Source organism: Stomoxys calcitrans, chromosome 1 (genome assembly GCF_963082655.1).
Source record: "Stomoxys calcitrans chromosome 1, idStoCalc2.1, whole genome shotgun sequence".
In the NCBI taxonomy this organism is placed as follows: domain Eukaryota; kingdom Metazoa; phylum Arthropoda; class Insecta; order Diptera; family Muscidae; genus Stomoxys; species Stomoxys calcitrans.
Window position 1 is genome coordinate 116293342 of NC_081552.1, and position 21093 is coordinate 116314434.

Consider the following 21093-nt stretch of genomic DNA (forward strand, 5'->3'; position numbering starts at 1 on the left):
GTACCATGGGTGTCTTGGAGGAGGCTTCCGGTTCTTAAGTACGGATTTCGCGGCATTTTCCATGGAGCGGGTAATAGTTTGCCACTGCGCCATTATATCATCGGAACAAGGAGTGCTTTCATCAAGCAGTTGGGTTAGTCGAGTGGAGTATGCCGCTGCCATCTGTTGTGTTTGCAGCTTTTCAATGTCCAGCTCATTGAAGTTCTCATAACTTTCCGGGGAGGGGTTACTAGCCCAGCGCCCCAACCGCATGGGTTTTGTGGGATTGCACATGTATCCCTCGTTGTGGCGAGCCGCTCGCCTCCAGCCGCCCCTAACCTGGGAACAGACGATGATGTTGGCTATTGGTTATTTGAAGGCACCAATAACTCGCCTTGTCGTCTTGAGTATCATTGGTACTCAGTATTTAATTAAGATCCAGTGCCACCTGACTCCTTGCTGAGACTCTCCTCACGAAGATCGCTGACTGCCCGCGGCTGCATTTGAAGCTACTCCTCTTAAAAACGGAGCTTTCCATAATCCGCAACCTGTGGGCACGCCCGGTGGCTTTCAGCTAAGCTTCCCGTGGTAACGATGGACACCACATAAGTCGGAGCACAAAGTTTCAGCCTGTGTGGTGCTCATAGTTATCTCGTGTCGGCCGGGCTATATCAAGATATAGTGCGATATAGCCCATCTTCGAACTTGACCTGCCTATGAACAAAAAAAGAATTTTTGCAAAGTTTCAGCTCAATATCTCAGTTTTTAAAGAGTGTAGCGTGATTTCAACAGACGGGCGGACACGGACGGAATGGAAAGATAGTCTTAGATTTTTACGACGATCAAGAATATATCTACTTTATAAGGTCGGAAATGAATATTTCGATTTGTTGCATCCTTCGGTGGTGGGTATAAAAACTATATGCCTTCTTCGTAGACTTTAGGGCAGCGTTCGACAAAGTTTCAAGAAAGGCCCTATATTATATAGTTAGTTATTCTTACTTGGTCATCTTTAAAGTTTACGAGAATGAGGCCTAAGACCCTAAATCGGAGGATCGGTCTATATGGCAGCTATATTCAAATCTGGAGATATAGTCCGATATAGCCCATCATCGAACTTGATCTGCTTATGGACAAAGAAAGAATCTGTGCAAAGTATCAGCTCAATATCCTATATTTAAAGACTGTAACGTGATTTCAACACGCTAATCTTAGATTTTTCCGCGGATCAAGAATATATTGGGTTGCCCAAAAAGTAATTGCGGATTTTTTAAAAGAAAGTAAATGCATTTTTAATAAAACTTTTTACACTTTTTTTACACTTTTTTCTAAAGCAAGCTAAAAGTAACAGCTGATAACTGACAGAAGAAAGAATGCAATTACAGAGTCATAAGCTGTGAAAAAATTTGTCAACGCCGACTATATGAAAATTCCGCAATTACTTTTTGGGCAACCATAGATCAATTCAGGAATATGCTGCTCAAGTCTGGGATTATTATGAGTTTGACGAAGTAGGTAAGTTTCAATGGTTCAATGGTTAAAACGCATACTGCAGCTGCCAGAATGTACTCCTATTTATTTTTTTGACTTGGAGACAAATGTTGATGACGGTCATATATATACTCTTCAACTGCACCTGCTATACATATATAGAGTGATGTTTTCCCATGGAAAAGAAAGATTACCAAACTTTATCTCTTAAATCTAAATAGAGAAGAATCTGTTTTGGGCAAGGGCTATCAATGATTTGCTCACTAAATTTAATCTGCAAACACTAGAATCTGTTGCAACCTGGTCTGAATGCTATGCAATTTTCGGCCAATTGACAGAGATTTTATGCATAAAGTCTGGTACTATATTCGTTTTCCACAGTAGAAAATGTGTATTTTTTCACAGTTACTTTTTTGAAACACTACAAAAATCTCAATGAAAACATAATACTTTTATGAAGATTTTTCGTAAGTAATAAGGGAAGGTCCTATTGAATGAAATCAGCAAGTCTTTTTGCATCAAATTCTATTATCTAAACAAAGTAATCGAAAAATGTCGCCAAAAACGAACTAAGTATCAGGTATATGTAATAAAAACATAAATGTAGAGAAGGCATTATCAAGCAACTCGCGCATAAATAAACGCCTAGATATAAGGCGAGGCCCATTTTATATGAATGATTCATATGGCAAATCAGCAATAACATGGATATTTAAGCAGAAGCGAGGCAATATATTTAAATGCAACCATATTTATATCTGAAACGACAAATGAGCAAAGCAAACATTGCACCTAACGGGCATTTACACAATTTCCTTGGTAAATGCCCGATTTTCAAATCGGTTAGAAGGGATTTTTTCGGAACAGCAGAACTTTCGCAGGATGTCATTTTTCGAATACTAGATGGAGGTTGGACTGCAGACTGGAAAAACTTTGTGGGTTTCCTTAAAATTGCGATGAACTATAGAAGACTAATTAATGAATAATTAAATTATATATATATATATATATATATATATATATATATATAATTTAATTATTAATTAAAAAAAAAAATATATATATATATATATATATATATATATTTTTTTTTTTTTCTTTTTTTTTTTTTTTTTTTGAAATGTAATGTGTTTTCTATATTTCTTAAAACCATTTTAAACCCAAAATTTAATGATAGTAACTGACGACATAATGTCATAGGTTAGGTTGAAAAGAGGGTGCAGATAATAATCCCCTCCATGCCACTATGGAAATACACCTAAGCCAGTAATTGGCTTGTTGTGCGCTCTTACTTTTCAGTTATAGCCTCGTCTTCCCACGATCTGGATCACCCCACAGAATTTTTGCCGTCCTACTGTCCGTTTTGCAGTTCCACAGGGTTGCATGCGTCGACCCGAAAGGCTTCGTGTTAACAAAGTTTATTGACCGCAGTCCTCTGGCCTTCACCGCCAAATCGTCTGCCCTTTCATTCCCCATTACTCCGTTAAGGCCCGGCACTCAAACGATTCGGATTTTGCCATCCTCAGAGAAGGCGTTAATTTCCTTCTGGCACTGCAAGACTGTTCGTGACCTTACCGTCCTGGTTGTTACTGCCCTTATGGCCATTTCACTGTCCGTAAATATGTTCATAATCGACGTACTCGCGTTATCACCACCTCCGCCTGCAGGTCCGTATTATGGTCAGGCAGTCTGAACCAGATCTCAGTCCTTGGGTTCTCAATGTGGACCCCCAAGCCCACTCTGTCTACTAGGTTTGATCCATCCGTGCAACATAATCTTCCAGATGGCAATACTAGGGTTCCGTCAATCCAAGACTGTTCCTTGCACTCGTCCTCAAGGTTGAACTCAGATATCCGATCGGAAAACTCTTCCCTTCCTTCCAGGTTTCCAATCGTCGCCTCAATTGTACCGCGGTGGTATGAGCTTCTCCCATCCTCAATCCATTCTCCCATTGCCTTAAGTTTCAAAGCCGCAGTGGCTGCCTGTTTTTTGGTCTTTATGCTGCACTTTTTATCCATAGCAGTCCAACAATCTACTGAGGCGTAAGTAAGTATTGGTCTAATCACTCTCCTGTGCTATACCAATGGGACACACAATTTATCCACCTGTTCCTTAGCATATGGTTTATCCAGTCTGTAAGGACCGGGTCCACCCGGTACTGGTCTAAGGATTGGATCAGTGGATTGGATCGGTCCGCACATTGTTAAAAGCCCCCTCGATGTCAATGTATACCGCCAGGGTGTACGTTTTGGCATCGAAGGATTCTTCTATTTTATGTACAACCTCGTGCATGGCAGGCTCCAACGACCTTCCCTCGACATAGGCATGCTGTTTGTACTTGAGCAGTTCGTTTGATGTTCTACTCTTTATTATGATGTCCACAATACGTTCTATGGTTTTGAGTAGAAAGGACGTAAGGCTTATAGGTCCGTAGGCCGTTGGGGTCGCACAACTTGCTTTGCCGGGCTTGGGTATAAATACCACCCTTGCCTCCTGCTAGGTTGCGGAGTATATGCAACTCCCAGGCATGTTGTGAAAATATTAGCCAGCTGGAGAGCCAGATAGTCTGTCTCCGCCGGAAATACTCTATCCGGTCCGGGTGACTTATATGGTTTGAAGCTTCTCAAGGAATCCTTCACCATAAATTCCGTAATTATAAACCTACCCTGTGGAAAATGGGTTTTCATCAAAAGCCTCAACAAGTCCTCCGTTGTCTCAGCTCTCACTCCTATTAAAGTTTCGTTTGTACATGGGTTTTTGAGTGAAACTTTTTTTATCATGGCGACGTCGACCGTTCACAGAAAAGCTTTCAGGAGGGACGTTTCGCCGCTCTGGTAATCTTCCGCTTTTTTACGATGTGTTCTGCTAAAAGTCTGCGGACCTCTTTCCCAATGTTGCGAATCTCCCCAGTCATCCAGGGTTTTTCTTGGGCTGATTTCCTTTTCCGAAGAGGACAACAATCTTTGAAGGACCTCACGAGTGCAATCGTAATCCTGTTGACATTTTCGTCAATGTCTTCTATACTTGGACAATCTAAATTATCTTGCCCAAGTCTTCTTCTGAGTAGCCTTCCGAATTTTGTCCAGTTGGTTTTCAACTTATTCCGGAAGCTTATCGAATCCGGCGCTGGCCGTGCTAACCCTAATGCAGCGATGGCCAGAGAAAGAGTGTTTCATGGAGACCATCCAATCCTAAACCTCATCGATAAGATTTTCCAAACATATAGTCACATCTAATACCTCCTCCCTCCCAAAGGTAGCGGTATTACCAATATTAAATGTTATAAGGTCGTTAGTTTTCAAGAACTCTGCCAGGGCTTGGGGGTAGTATGGGGTAGTACTACCCCAAGAAATGTGGTGAGAGTTCGCATCGGACCATATTAGTACCTCGTTTCCAGCCTGTTTTGCTTTCTCCACTAGCCGTTGCAGCTCCAACGTGGGTGGCGGTGTCGGAGAGTCGAAAGGCATATAAAATGATAACAGGTATGCTCCTCCTGTCTCACAACTGATGCATCCGACATTGACAATTCAGGGTACCCAGCACGGGAGAGCTGTAAGCAACACACTGGCTGGAACATGGAGGTCTGATCTGTGTGGTGTTCATTGCTGTCACGAGAAGCTTAGCTGCGAGCGTCCACAGTTTGCGGTTAGGGGAATGTCGCATGCGGAGTAGCTGCAACGGCAGTCGCGGACAATCAACGGTATCGAGCGGAGAGTCTCAGTAAGAGTTCTGGCGGCACCCGCTATTGACAAGGTTAGTTATTGTCGCCTTTAACTAACCAATGGCCACCCTGTTCCCGCGTCGATCGGTCCTTTAGACCGGAACGAGCTTGCTAACCTACAGGAGCTTGACGAGGATCGCCATCTCCACATAAAAATGGGGCGACAACATCTCTGGGGAAAACATGTAATTCAAATTTTTATCACAAAAAAGCAGGTCCTCGGCCGAGTACCAGTGTTAGCATAGAGTAATTGGTAGTTTATATTGTTCAGTTCAGAAACTTTGCATTGTGTCGTCCACGGCTCCTGATGATGTCATCGTATAAGGTTCTTTGCCTATTCTAGTCTTCGAATCTTTATAATGTCGGTAATGGTTCAATTGTCGGGTCTCTGTTCTCTCTCATGTTTTATTGTGAACCAGTTTTGTATCAAGGACCAAACCGTGGTTTCCTTATCGTGTAAAGGTAGGGAACTGATTATTTCATCCGCTTACGTCCCACATGATGATAGACAGATTCCCTCCCCTATGGTGGTTAGGGATCTCATTCGTTTTTGTAAGACGAATAATAAGGGCTTACTATTGGGATCCGACACAAATGCTCGCCACGATCTTTGGGGGGAGTGTTCTAGAATTTATTTTGGAGAATAGTCTATGTGTATGTAAAAGAGGGGTGGACGCCACATTTTAGATTTCTAACGGAAGGGAGGCTCTAGATCTCATTTTAGGAAATATGCAGGAATTTGCTATCTCCGGTTGGGCTGTATCAGCAGAGGTAAGTTTTTTGGATCATAAATGCATACAATTCATGATAAAGAGAGTTGAACTCCATAAGACCCTGGAGGACAAAGTGGGTGGATTGTAAATCATCAGAAGGAAGAAAGGTAAATAACGATCCGGGTGATATCTGGAGTGTAGATGACATTAATTACGTTGTACAGGACTTGGAGGAACGGTTCACATCTGCTTTTTTGTCAGCCTGCACATAAGAAGAAGAAGAAGAAGGTGTTGGAACAAAGAGCCGAAGGTACTTAGAAAAGATGACGGACGGGCATTTAATGTGGAAATGGGTAATGGCAACATCGTACTATGGGAGCTAAGAAAATCCGAAAGTGAGGATTTTGTCAGATTGATTGAGGTACTCTCTAATATAAACGAAACTTCCGGATTGCGGAAGCTGATGGCGAATGAAAGCCCGTACATGGGGAACTTACAGAAGTCAAATAGAGAGTGGACTGTATATCCCCGGGACACTCTGTCATATTTCCCACGGAACATAGGAATTCGTCTTCTATATCCATGGAATATATGGACGCGGAGGACGTTGCCGACAGATAAGTGACTCATAAAGGTATTCGTTGGACACTACACACATTTGGACCATTCAAATCCCCGGGGCTGGACGGCATTTATCCGAAAATGCTGCAGAAGGCTTTCGACCATCTATGCGATGAATACGTACAAGTTTTTAGGACATGAGTAAGATTTGTCTATGTTCACAAATCTTGGAGGAGGTTTAAGGTAGTTCTTATATCGAAAGAGGGAAAGCTGCAGTACAGTTCAGCGAAAGATTTTAGAACGATTAGTCTCTCCTCTTTCCTTGCCAAGACGCTGAAGAGGATTTTTTACCTTCATATCAGTAGAGAGTTGGAAATATCTAAATTCTCTCTCCAACCAAAAAAAAAGTTTTAAAAAAATGTTTGCTTTCTTAAAAGAATGAAATAATTCGTATACTTATGTTGCAAAAATTACCTATTCGATCGCAAAAGCCATCAAAATCGGTCGGATAAGTCGGTTCTAAACGATTGTCTAATTGGCGTCAGAATACAAATTCAAATGTCTAGGTTATCTAGTTTACTCGGCATATGCTTCATCGCATCAGAAATAGTTGAAAGAATTGCAGATCGTTAGGACGGAAATCGTTTTCTATTTTGAGTAAATATACTAAAACCTCATTTTGTATTACAACAAAATCGGATTATGTTTTGTTAGCCGAATCTTATGTAACTCCCACCACCAAGAATGAAATTTTTTTTTTAATTTTTAAGCTGAAATGAAAAGCTCAATGGATGTTCTCACTAAGTCAAATCTGGAAGTTGGAAGTTATAACAGAAGCCTTTATGCACAAGCTTCGCTAAATCGGATAAAATATGTGCCTTCTGGGGGCTGAAGAAGTCAAACGGGAAAATCGGTTTGAACTCGGCTCGTTTGCAATTAAAATATTGTGTGATTTCAACTGGCATACGGAAGCATAAAATGTCATGGCGATTGAGAATTCATTGGGGCGATCGATAATTCATTCCAAAAGTCGAGTAGAACCCTTCCCTTGGTGGAGCTTTTAAAATCCCATTATTTATAGAAACACTTAAAAAGTGTTGTTATTAAGGCAAATACAACACCTCATCAAATCGTCAAGTAAAAGTCATAAATTTTGTCCCAATTTTCGACAGAAATGTGCCAAAACAAGTTCATATTGATTAGAACAATATACGTATTAACGAAAATTCTGAGGGGGCTACAGATTCTCTGGGGTGGCTAAGGCGAACATAGCTAAGTCGAATCAGAAAATGATTTTGAATCGATCGGAATACTTTTGAATGTGTCTATCTCTCTTCCTTTTGGGTGTTACAAACTAATTCACTAAGTTATAATACCATGTACCACAGTAGTGGTGTAGGATATAACTATTCATCAAAGTGGTACGTAGATTAATATTCCCGTCTTATCTATATATTCTATTGGGTTGCCCAACAAGTAATTGCGGATTTTTTAAAAGAAAGTAAATGCATTTTTAATAAAACTTAGAATGAACTTTAATCAAATATACTGTTTTTACACTTCTTTTCTAAAGCAAGCTAAAAGTAACAGCTGATAACTGACAGAAGAAAGAATGCAATAACAGAGTCACAAGCTGTGAAAAAATTTGTCAACGCCGACTATATGAAAAATCCGCAATTACTTTTTGGGCAACCCAATATATATATATAAATGAATATGTGTTTGTTTGTTTATTTGTATGTTTGTTTGTTTGTTTGTGGGTTTGTAAACTTGTTTGTTCCGTATAGACTCAAAAACGACTAAACCGATTTCTTTGAAATTTTCACAGATTATGGGGAGTGGTCCGGAAGGAGCAATATGCTCTATAATTTTTTGATATCGCATTGGGGGCGGACCCTCCCCCTAACCACAAAAGTACCAGCCAAAAATAAAAGTGGACCGATTGGGACGATATGGGATTTAAATGAAAGCTATTCAAGAGTAGAGTACAAATTCCATATTAAAAATTGGGTCCAAGTAAATAATTGGGTCCAAAATAGGTTTATTGGACGATAATGACAAAATGGAAATCGAATGAAAGGTATTCGGGAGTAGATTACGAATATGGTCCAGAAGGAGCAATAGGATATATAAGTTTTTGATATCACAAGGGGGGTGGACCCTCCTACTTACACCAAAAGTACCACTTAAAACTAAAAGTGGACCGATTGGGACAATATGGGACTTAAATGAAAGGTATTCAAGAGTAGAGTACGATTTCCACATTTAAAATTGAGTCCAAGTAATTGGGAGGCCGCCCCGACCCCAAAACCCCCAAATTGGTTTATTGGACGATAATGACAATATGGGGCTCGAATTCGCGAGTAGATTACGAATATGGTCAGGAAGGAGGTATAGGCTATGTAATTTGTTGATGTTGGAAGGGGACGAATCCTCAACCGTTACCACAAAAACGCCACCCAAAAACCAAAAGCTGACCGATAGGGACAATATGGGTATCAAATGAAGGATATTGGAGAGCAGAAAGCGAATGTGGTATAAAAACTTGGGTTCAAGTATCCATATGTCTGCTCCAAATAGACATATTGGACGTATATATCAATATAGGACTCAAATGAAAGGTATTCGGGAGTAGACTACGAATATGACATAAAAAAACGAGGTCCAACTAATTGATAGTCGCCCCATCCCCTAAAACGCTCTCCAAATAAGAATATTACTCAATCATAGGTTGATGAAACTCAAATGATAGGCATTTGAGAGCAGATTACGAATATGACATTAAACTTTGTGTCCAAGAACCTAGGTGGTGTTTTACCTCCTAAAATCGCCTCCAATAGGTTATTTGATAGATTTTTTTGAGTTGAGTGCGTCATTCAAGTTTATGCTCAAGTGGCAGTGTGGCGCACAACTCTCACATAGACGCCCTCCACCAAACGGCTGTATAAACCAATCATGACAATATAAGGTTAAATTAAAGGTATAAGGTTGTGTACTGCGAATCTGATATCATTATTCTGCTCATATATTTAGCGGACCACCTCACCCCAAAACGGTCGATCAATTATAATGACCTAACGGGACACTGCTTTAACATTCAGCGTTAAAGCAAGAGTTGTAAACCTTATCGATAAAGTTTCAACCATTTTTAGCTCACCGATAGACGAGACCACACGACGTGTTGCTGGGCAACACTTTTTTGTTCAAATATATAGACTGTCAAATATATAGACTGGCAAATTAGTTTAATATGGCAATTTAATATGATTTAAAAACAAGTTAAAAAGCGTTAAGTTCTGACGGACTGAACTTTGGATACCCACCTCCTCGGGTATATATGTAAAACACCTTTCATCAATATTCGGTGAAAATTTCATACCTTATGTCCCATAGCAGTTATATCGAAATATGTTCCGATTTGGACCAAATACTAATAAGAACAATTCAATTGTTCATTTGTGCATAACAAATTAGTGATCTTTTTAGTAGCTATATCTAAAAATAAACCGATCTGAACCATATACGACACGGATGTCAAAAAGCCTAACATAAGTCACTGTGTCAAATTTCAGTGAAATCGGATTATACATGCGCCTTTTATGAGGCCAAGACTTTAATTTGAGATATCGGTCTACATGGCAGCTATATCCAAATCTGGACCGATTTGGGCCAAGTTGCAGAAAAATGTCGAAGAGCCTAACACAAAGCACTGTCTCAAATTTCGGCGAAATCGGACAATAAATGCCCAATACCTTAAATCGGGAGATTAATCCATATGGCAGCTATATTTAAATCTGGACCGATCTGGGCCAAATTGAAGAAACATGTCGAAGGGCCTAACACAACTTATTGTCCCAAATTTCAGCAAAATCGGATAATAAATGTGGCTTTTATGGGCTTAAGACCTTTAATCGGCGGACCGGACTTTATGGCACCTATATCCAAATCTGAACCGATCTGGGCCAAATTAACGAAAGATGTCTAAGGGCCATCTACGAACGTAACCTGCGTATGGACAAAAAAGGAATATGTGCAAAGTTTCAGCTCAATATCTCTATTTTTAAAGACTGTAGCGTGATTTCAACAGACAGGCGGACAGACGGACGGACATGTCTAGATCGTCTTAGATTTTTACGCTGATCAAGAATATACATACTTTATAGGGTCGGAAATGGATATTTTGGTATGTTGCAAACAGAATGACAACACCATCCTTCGGTGGTGGGTATAAAAAATACTAAATGATGACTATTTAATAGGTAGTGATATGGTATGGTTCATTCATCATTCAGAATGACTATTCATAGACAACCACCATATCATATGATCCACTCTAAGCGAGTAGCACTAACATTTAAATTAGCGTCATCTGGCAGTCTTCAACTGAAATTGTTTGACCCAATTGGATTTAGTTGATCCAATTGAAAACATGCCAACATGAACAGAAAGAGGGCAGAGTGGTATAACTTAATCATCAGCATGTATTTTTGTTATAACCTATCGGTCCTTGGAATAAAGAAAAATAAAATATAGGAACATAGGAAGGATCTAAAAGCAAAAAATTTGGTATCAAATTCTGGTGTGGGATGCCTAGGAGAGCCGCCCACCCCCAAAACCCAGCAAACGGATTTATAGACCCACCACTACAATATCAGATTCAAATTAAAGGTATTTGAGAGTAGAAAACGAATTGTATTTGTATTTTGTATTTGTATTTTTATTATGATAAAACCCATACAAAAGACAGTGTCTTATATAAAGCAATGATACCCAATTGCGGAACTAAGTGTTTCATGGGTCACCCCACCACAATAAAACCCCCCAAATCGGGCATATTTACCGACCATGGCAATATGGATGTTAAATGAAAGGTCTTTGGGAATAGAGCACGAAATTTACTTTCATTTTTGGGACCAAGTCTCTGGGGGTCCACCACACCTAAAGAAGGACTTTTACTGCCAATTGTAATGTTGGGTTTAAATAAGAGGTACTTGAGTGTAGAAAAATCCACAGGAAAATTGTAATACATTTACAACTACAATTCCGCATAAATGTTCAAATTTAGAATACTTCTCTCCAACATAGTATAATCGGACGCAGCAGAGCGGCCCCACCCTAAAACCTACCAAACATATATCTAGACCAATCACGACAATATGGGACTCAAATGAAAGGTATTTAGGATAAGAAAAGTATCTGATACCCAACTGCCGCCTCTCCCCAAAAAATAGCAATGTGGGGCTCAAATTAAAGATCTTTGGGAGTAAAGCACGAATCCGATATCAATATCCTGGAAAAGTGTCTATGGGCCCCCCACACCCACAACACCACCCAAATAGGAAGTATTTGCTGACTATTGCAATATGAGGCTCAAATAAGAGGGTTTTTAGAGTAGAACATGAATCCGATATACATTTTCAAGGCCAACTCACAGAGGTCGGTCGTGTTGGCCGACTATGGAAATATGAGGCTCAAATTAAAGGTATTTGGGAGTAGGCCACGTATCTGATATCAACTTTAGGGACCAACTGTCTAGGGGACGTCCCACCACCATAACAACCCCCAAATAGGAGGTATTTGCTCACCAAGACATTTTGGGTCTTAAAGAGATTGGAACTATTGCAAATATTTATAGTTTTTAGGACAAATACCCCAAACCGGACATATTTGCTGACTTTTGCAATAAGGAGTTTAAATGAGATTAGAAAACGAATTTGATATCAAATTTTGAGGCCAATGGCAATATGGGGTTCATATAAATGATATATAGATATATGAGAATAGAGCACGTTGCTGATATATTTTCCGGGCTAAACCTTTGGGGGACCACCCTAATCCCCAAAACACCCCTAAATCGGCCATATTTACCGACCATGACAATGAGTAGCTTAAATGAAAGGTATTGGAAGGTAAAGCAAGAATTGATACCCACTCTCGAGACCAATTTTCTGGGGGTCTACCCCTTCCCGAAAATACCCCACAAACAGCAATTTTTTATGGATCATCGCAATATGGGGCTCAAATAAAGGTATTTGGGAGTAGAAAACGAATTTGATATCCAAATATAGGACCATGTATTTAGGGCATCACCCCTTCCACAAAAAAAAATTTTAAACCATGCCAATATGTGGCTCAAATGAATGGTATTTGAGATTAGAAAACGAATTTGATGACCAATTTTGGGGTCATAAGTTTGGGGAACGCCTTATTCTCTAAAATCCCCTAAAACAATGGCATTATGGGGTTTAAATAAGTGGTATTTGAAAGAAGAGCACGTTGCTGATATTTTTCAGGGCCAAGTGTCTGGGGGACCACCTCACCCCCGAAAACACCCCTAAATCAGATATCATGAGAATATCGGGCTGAAATGAAGTATTTTAAGAATGGAGTACACCTTACATCCATACTAAAGTTCGTAGACCAATAAAGATCATATGGGATTCAGATAAAGGCACTTATATTGTTAAACTGGTTGTCAAGCGATTTACTATTTTCGTAGCAGGGTATTTCACTAAAAGCTCTATAATTGTCGAAAATAAATATCCCAAGGAAACTTTTGTTCCATATAAAGTAAAAGAAGGCGCAACGGAGCGGGCCCGGGTCAGCTAGTATGGTTTAAGATTAGATTTTCTTATTGAACCCCAATAAGTTTCTATACGTTTTAAAACAGAAAAAAAGAAAAACAACGACATTGTTTGGATTACACTTAAAGAACCAACAAATTAATTGCCATGACCCTATAACATTTTTAAGCGTGAATGTTAGCATAAAACTACCGACACATTGGTAATCGAATTCTATCGTGGTTCGGGTAATGACAACCGCTTAAGGCTTTATTTACACATCAAGCTAAGTTAATTCATAAAAGGTGTATTTTAACTTTTTCTCTCTCTCTCTCTCGGCCTTATTTAAATTCCAATGAAAAGCGACAGCACGAAAATTTATCATTATTCTACTTTCTTTGTACAATGGCATTCACCTCGATCCGGTGGCCTGCACTTTTAAAACAGATGTACTGGAAACAACCTTATAATTACTGACTTTTACCACAAGCCAAACATTTCTTTAAACAGGCGTAATTGTAAGTATTTCTAAATCTTCAACAAAAAAGGGTGATAGCAAGGATGGCGGTCCAAAGTTTTCCTTGCTGTTGAAAGAAATCTTCTGACATTAGAATACTAAATGCAGGCAAAAATAAAATTATAGAAATAAGAATGGATAATATGATGTTTAGCAAAAAAGTTGTGTTGCCTAGCATAAAGTGTCGCATACATTCAATGAGACACGTATTATTAATGTGCATGCCTACAGTAGAGGCTTTTGAGGTGCATCAACATTCACTACCATGATGTACGAATACCCTGCAAACATTTTTCATAATTTTGAAAGAGCGTTCGCGATGAATAACACAATCTTCTGGAAGATTTTAACGTAATTGTTCTTCGGATATCATTGCGTGTGCGAAAGTTTTAGCAACTCTTCGCGACGATTCTCTTACAACTCATTCCGTTTGAGTTCTAGTTTTTATTTTCAAACGTGGTGTGCTTAGGATTTGTATTTGTTTCATGTATTCAATGTTTTGTTTTAAGAGGACAACTTTCACAACAAATGCAAATTTTGCCCATGAACATTCCACCAAGGAATAGGGGCAAACTTTTCATATATCGATGAGTGCAGTCCGATTGAAGTTTAAGCTCAATGATAAAGGTCCTCCTTTTTATAGCCGATTCCGAACGGCATGCAGCACTGCGACACCTCTTTGGAGAGAAGCTTTGCATGGCATAGTGCCTCACCAAGAGTGTCGAGATGCTACTGAAGCCAAGAATGCGGCATATAGAGCAAAACTGCAATCTGTAGCTACGCTCCAGATAAAGGAGAGATATCTGGAGAAAAGGAGAGAGGAGAAACGTCTATACCGCAGAAAGAAAAAGGAAATGGAAAGACGTGAGTGTGAGCGAATTGAGATGTGCACGAGTTAGAATGAAGTCCGGAAATTCTACCAAAGAATTTAACATCAAACCGATGGCTTTGCTGCAGGCACATCCTCCTGCAGAGACAAAGAAGGAAATCTGGTATCTGACACAGATAACATGCTGAAGATATGGAAACAACATTTTACCCTACTGCTAGTGTCCGACGTTGGCCGCGAAGAGGATACCGCAGAAACAATCCCTGATGATGGTATAGAATGTTTACCTCCTAGTCAGAATGATGTCCAAGTAGAAGTGACTCGACTAAAGAACAACAAGGCAGCAGGAGCCGACGGTTTTCCCGCTGAACTATTTAAGACCGGAGGCGACACGCTGAAAAGGCGTATGCATCATCTTATCTGCGAAATCTGGCTAGAAGAACGCATACCCGATGATTGGAACCTCAGCATACTATGTCCCGTACACAAGAAAGGAGACAAGACGAAACAACAGAGGAATAAGTCTCTTCCCCATCGCATTCAAGGTACTCTCGAGCGTACTGTGTGAAAGATTAAAACCATAGTGAATGAGATAATTGGGCCCTATCAATGCGGCTTTAGAACTGGTAAAGATATTCACACTGCGCCAAATCCCGGAAAAGACCCGAGAGGGACAAATCAACACCTACCATCTCTTTGTTGACTACAAAGCCGTCTTCGATACTCCTTTACGTTCAAAGGTATTTCAAGCCATGTCTGAGTTTGGTATCCCTGCAAAATGAATAAGACTTTGCAGGATGACACTTGCTGATACGCGTTCCTTAGTAAGAATAGGAAAAAATCTCTCCAAACCATTTAATACCAAACGAGGTTTCAGACAAGGAGACAGCCTATCGTGTGATCTCTTTAATATCCTGCTGGAGAAGATAATACGAGATGCAGATGTGAATAGATATGGCACACTAATCACAAGAGAACACATGCTACACGCCTTTGTAGACGACATTTGTATCATAGGTCGTTCACCGGAAGTATTAACTGCAGCCTTTGAAAGAATCGAAAGAAAGTCAGTGAAAATGGGTTTGAAAATAAATGGAGATAAGACGAAATGGATGGTTTCAACTCCAAAAAGCCTTGCACAACCGAGCAGATAAAGAAAATGGAGAAAGTTGGAAACCACAACTTTGAGATAGTCAGCAACTTTATCTACCTCGGCACCGCCGTAACCGAAACGAACGACACCAGTTTTGAGGTTAAGCGAAGAATACTACTGGCAAACAGTAAGCAGTTTAGAATCAAGGCCACCTCTCGACCGACGAAGATTACACTATACAAGACACTGATACTACCCGTATTGTTATGTGGTTCTGAAGCATGGGTACTTGTGAAAACAGATGAGGCAGTGCTTAGAGTATTTGAGGGAAACATTTTTCGTAAAATATATGGACCAGTGTGGGATAACGGAGAATATAGGCGACGTATGAACCACGAGATGTATGACGACGATAGCATAGTTACACGCATCAAAATACAACGGCTGCGTTGGCTGGGTCATGTTGTCAGAATTGATGAGCTACACGTAAACCAGGAAGATTAAAATCCCGATGGAAAGATCAAGTGGTGGGGGACACCTCGAAACTTGGTTTCCGAGATTTAAGAATGAGCGCAGAAGATCGAGGCGCTTGGAATGCTATTCTATGTTCGGCTAGCGAAACAAATGATCTGTCATAGCCAATTAAAGTAAATAAAAGTACCTGACAAATGTTGCTAGCATTAGGAGGGGAATTCGTCTACAACACCTAGACGAACTCTGCTGCGATCATAACCTTCATCTAGAAGATCAGAGGACGATTATTTGGTGATCAAAAATGTTTGCATGGTATGGGCTCTTGTGGGATAATCACTATTGGCACTAAACACTAAATCCTGTCTAAACACACTCTGTGATAGTAACACAAACATTCACGCTCAAACAATCTCACAAACACTTTTCAATATACTCACTTGAATGCTTGTCTTCTTGGCGTCAATGGAGATCCTTCTGAGATTTGGCCATAGCTGGTTGAATTAGTGCCATTAATGCGACATGTGTCTAAACGCTTTCGAGGCGGATCCACAGAGTCTAATTCACTACGAGATTTTTGAGTAATTTCATCGTCATCTTCCAATGCTGGACGTCTCCGTTTACGGTCCAGTAATAAAAAATAAATCACCTTTTCGGTATTGTGTCTGAAAGAGAAACAAATGTTGTAGCTTATAATATAAATATCAAAAAAAAAATAAAATTAAAATAAGTAAGAATGCTTTGAATACGCCCAGTTGAAAAAACTAAGCCAGTGGTGCCCAGAAAGTGCACAGCAAGAAATTCTGTGCCAGCATTCAGTGGTCAAACAGACAGCGACCTTTAAACACGTCAGGGATGTGTGTTTTTTTAATAATAATAAAAATATTTTGGTAATAGATAAACTATGATTTTTGTTAAGGAATGAAATTCCGGTATGAAAATTATGACTATGTAAAACGTAGTTGCCAAATATACCAAATCTATAGGAAAGAAATTGTTTTTATTTAAATATGATTATCAATATTTTCCCACTACTTTTTTTAAATAATAAATTTTGAAGAAAAAACTTGAGAGAATTTATTATGAAATTTTAATATTCTTGTAACAAACCAGGCATTGCATGTTTCCAAAAGCATTCTTAATCATAAAATATGAACGCTGCATATTAACGATAAGAACTAACCTGAAGTAATTGTTTGATGGCAACAGGTTATGTTGCCGAGTATTTTTGCAAAAATTTTGCGTACACCCAAGCGCATGTTCATTCGTTGCTGTCTGAACAACGACTGAAACAAAGAGCATAAGCGTAAGTAAAGAAAATTTTAATTTTGGGCACCACTGAACTAAGGCCTAACTAACTAAGCTTAGCTAAAACCGAAGAAAATTCGAAATATGTATAATTAATGAAACAATGCTCACAAAGTTTATGACTTTTGGCACACGGAAATAATTGATTCAAAGTTTTTACAAATAATTTTGTTATATATTTTACCATACATCTTAGACATCGTCCCAAGGTCAAGTTCTTCATGATCTTGGAAACATGCGAAAGTTGTTCCGTCGGTATCTTTATGTATACTTCGGGTTCTGTTTGAGAAACTTTTGAGTAACGGTAATTGTCTGTTCACTGAAAATCGACTGTAAACTGGGTTTCACATCTAAGCAAAATTCGGAACATCTGAGTAATCTGATGAGGCAAATATTTTGTGTTTGCCATTAGTAAACCATTAAGTAACATTTGACACGATTGGTCATGAAATTCCAGTTTCCATGATATGTGTAGTTCCCAGACTCGCATCACTCATCTGCTGCACAATTTCCCGGAATATCCCTTTGGCGCTGCACCCAGAACAGGTGAATTTTGAACAGTTCAGCCATTTCGTTGAGAGATATGTAACCGTCGCACAGTGGGATGGGGGAAAAAAATAAGTGGAAACAAGTCTGTGATTTTGGAACTAATAGAGATATCTTCATGAAATTTTACATGGTTATTGAGGAAGTGTCCTTCAGTTTATATGCAATTTCAGGGCCCAATAAGTCTCAGGGGCTCATTGGTGAGCCTTCGAAGTTGGTCAACTCGGCCTAAATGTACGGGATATCTTTTATAGTGTCCAAGCAATTTGACTACCAAGTTTTATTTTGGAATTTTCGCAGAGGCTGTTCTCTTATTTTCTTGCTTGTGAAAGCATTTCTGAACCGATTTCGAATTTTTTAACTGATTTGGAAAGCTAATAAAATTTGCTTTATGCGAGTTGCAACTCATGTGAAAAAGGTATTTTTGGTATTTTCCCGTAAAAAAGGTAATTTCATTGTTTCGTCTCTGTACAGAAAACTTGGCCCAGCACTATCAATTTTGCTTACTGTACTGTAAAGAAGACTTGATGTAGATGCGTTTTAAGTGTAATTTTTATAAATTGTGTTCACTGGGTTCTCTGAGTTTTTTGGGTTTTTTTGTTAAAAAAAAACTGGGAGAACCCTTTGAATTCTCAAAACGCAAAGGTTAGACCCCAAACTTTATAACATAGTTTCATAGCCCCATGTAATAACTTATAGCATGCAAACAAATTTTTGCGCCATCTTCGGATTGTGGTCTCTACGGACATTTTACTAAAAAACAAGTAAAAGCGTGCTAAGTTCGGCTGGGCCGAATCTTATATATCCTTACCATGGAGCGCATTTATCGAGTTCTTTTCCCCACATCTCTTCTTAGGCAAAAAGTGATATAAGAAAAGATTTGCTCTGCTATTAGAGCGATATAAAGTTATGATCCGGTTTAGACCACAATTAAATTATATGTTGGAGGCCTGTGTAGAATGTCAGCCAACTCGAGTAAGAATTGCGCCCTTTGGGGGCTCAAGAAGTAAAATAGAGAGATCGATTTATATGGGAGCTCTATCGGGCTATAAACAGATTCAGACCATAATAAACACGTATGTTGATGGTCAAGAGAGGATCCATCGTACAAAATTTCAGGCAAATCAGATAATAATTGCGACCTCTAGAGGCTCAAGAAGTCAAGATCCCAGATCGGTTTATATGGCAACTATATCAGGTTATGAACCAATTTAAACCTTATTTGTAATGACACAGTTGTTGAAAGAAAAAATAAAAAAACGTCATGCAAAATTTCAGCCAAATCAGATAGGAATTGCGCCCTCTAGAAGCTCAAGAAGTCAAGACCCAAGATCGGTTTATATGACAGCTATATCAGGTTATGAACCGATTTGAACCATACTTGGCACAGTTGTTAGATATCATAACAAAACACGCCGTGCAAAATTTCATTCTAATCGGATAAGAATTGCGCACTCTAGAGGCTTAAGAAGTCAAGACCCAAGATCGGTTTATATGGCAGCTATATCAGGTTATGAACGGATCTGAACCATACTTGGCACAGTTGTTGGATATCATAACAAAACACGTCGTTCAAAATTTCATTTTAATCGGATAAGAATTGCGCACTCTAGAGGCTCAAGAAGTCAAGACGCAAGATCGGTTTATATGGCAGCTATATCAGATTATGAACCGATTTCAACCATACTTGGCACAGTTGTTTGACATCATAACAAAACACGTCGCGCAAATTTTCATGCCAATCGGATAAGAATTGCGCACTCTAGAGGCTCAAGAAGTCAAGACCCAAGATCGGTTTATATGGCAGCTATATCAGATTATGAACTGATTTCAACAAATACTTGGCACAGTTGTTTGACATCATAACAACACACGTCGTGCAAAATTTCATGCCAATCGGATAAGAATTGCGCACTCTAGAGGCTCAAGAAGTCAAGACCCAAGATCGTTTTATATGGCAGCTATATCAAAACATGGACCGATATGGCCCATTTACAATACCAACCGACCTACACTAATATATCGACATAAAATGTCACGACGATCAAGAATATATATACTTTATGGGGTCTCAGACGAATATTTTGAGTAGTTACAAACAGAATGACGAAATTAGTATACCCCCCATCCTATGGTGGAGGGTATAAAAAGCCAATTTTCCAAACATCTTTCTCCAGTGTGGGGATTTTGAGTGTTTTCATCATGAAATGTGGCCAAAATTTGTACTTATTTTTGTAAAAAGATATTCATCTACAAATTTGTGAAAAATTAGAACGATATCTTTAGTAGTTTTGGTTTTATGATATTTTCAATTTGAATTTTATTTTTTACAAAAGTTTATTTTTTTTGGCCTTATTTTGGATTTTACGCAAATAATATTTATTGTAGCACACATCTTGACCTTTCCAGAAACGTATAATTTGTATGCATGAATATGTTATTATGTGGGCCAAAATCGATGCGCAATGTGCACACCTCGTTCATGTTGGCATTCATTCATGACAGAAAAGTTGTCTCGAAATTATAACTGTGTATTAAGGGATGCAGTTTTTTCATTACATATATTTTTTTCACGTAAACAAACACGCAGGGGATGTCACCTGCAGTGCATTGCGTTGGCAATTAGGAAAGTTAAGGGTTGAAGGGGCGAAAGAGGGAGTAGTGTTTATTGATATTAGTCTTAAATTTCTGAATATCAATGTTAGTGGGAAAGACATTAGCCGGAAGTCGATTCCACATACGAATGGATCGGGCGAAAAATGAATTTTCTCGGTAATGCATGGTCCGGTCGACTGGCCAATCATTTACAAACGGGTGTAAGCTCCTGGCAAGTCTTGCATTCCTGGTGAACATCCGAACGTCAGGGATAAGAAGACGAATATCCCTGGAACACACGCCATGAAAATAACGATAGAGCAATACAACGCTACCCACATTCCGACGATGTTCAAGGGAAGCAATAGAGTTGGATACCCTACTGTCCCCAATCAACACCATCGCTCTCCGTTGAACCCGGTCAAGTAGCTTCAAGGATGATTTTGGAATGAATATGAATGACACAGACTACTGTCATCGGCAAATGAGTAGACTGGATTCGAAGTCTTACCCTATAGATCGTCAATGAAAATAAGAAAAAGGGAATGGGAAAGGAGTGGCACACCTGCGGTTAATGTATACTCATCGGATGAAAACCCATCGACAACAACTCGTATAGTGCGATCTCTGAGAAAGCTTGATATAAATCGAACGAAGTTAGTACCGACTCCAAAAATGAAAAGCTTTGATAAAAGTGCACCGTGCC

The 21093-nt window shown here is 39.2% G+C and overlaps 1 protein-coding gene across 3 annotated transcripts in view; it reads right to left on the reverse strand.

The window, feature by feature from the left end:
* The window catches only part of LOC106091999 (serine/threonine-protein kinase BRSK1), a 267761-nt gene that overhangs the window by 21531 nt on the left and 225137 nt on the right, over window positions 1-21093 (reverse strand). For all 3 annotated transcript variants that reach the window (XM_059362652.1, XM_059362646.1, XM_059362656.1), the window contains exon 8: window positions 16379-16603. In XM_059362652.1, the coding sequence (XP_059218635.1) occupies window positions 16379-16603 (225 nt within the window). The remainder of the gene's footprint in view (window positions 1-16378; window positions 16604-21093) is intronic.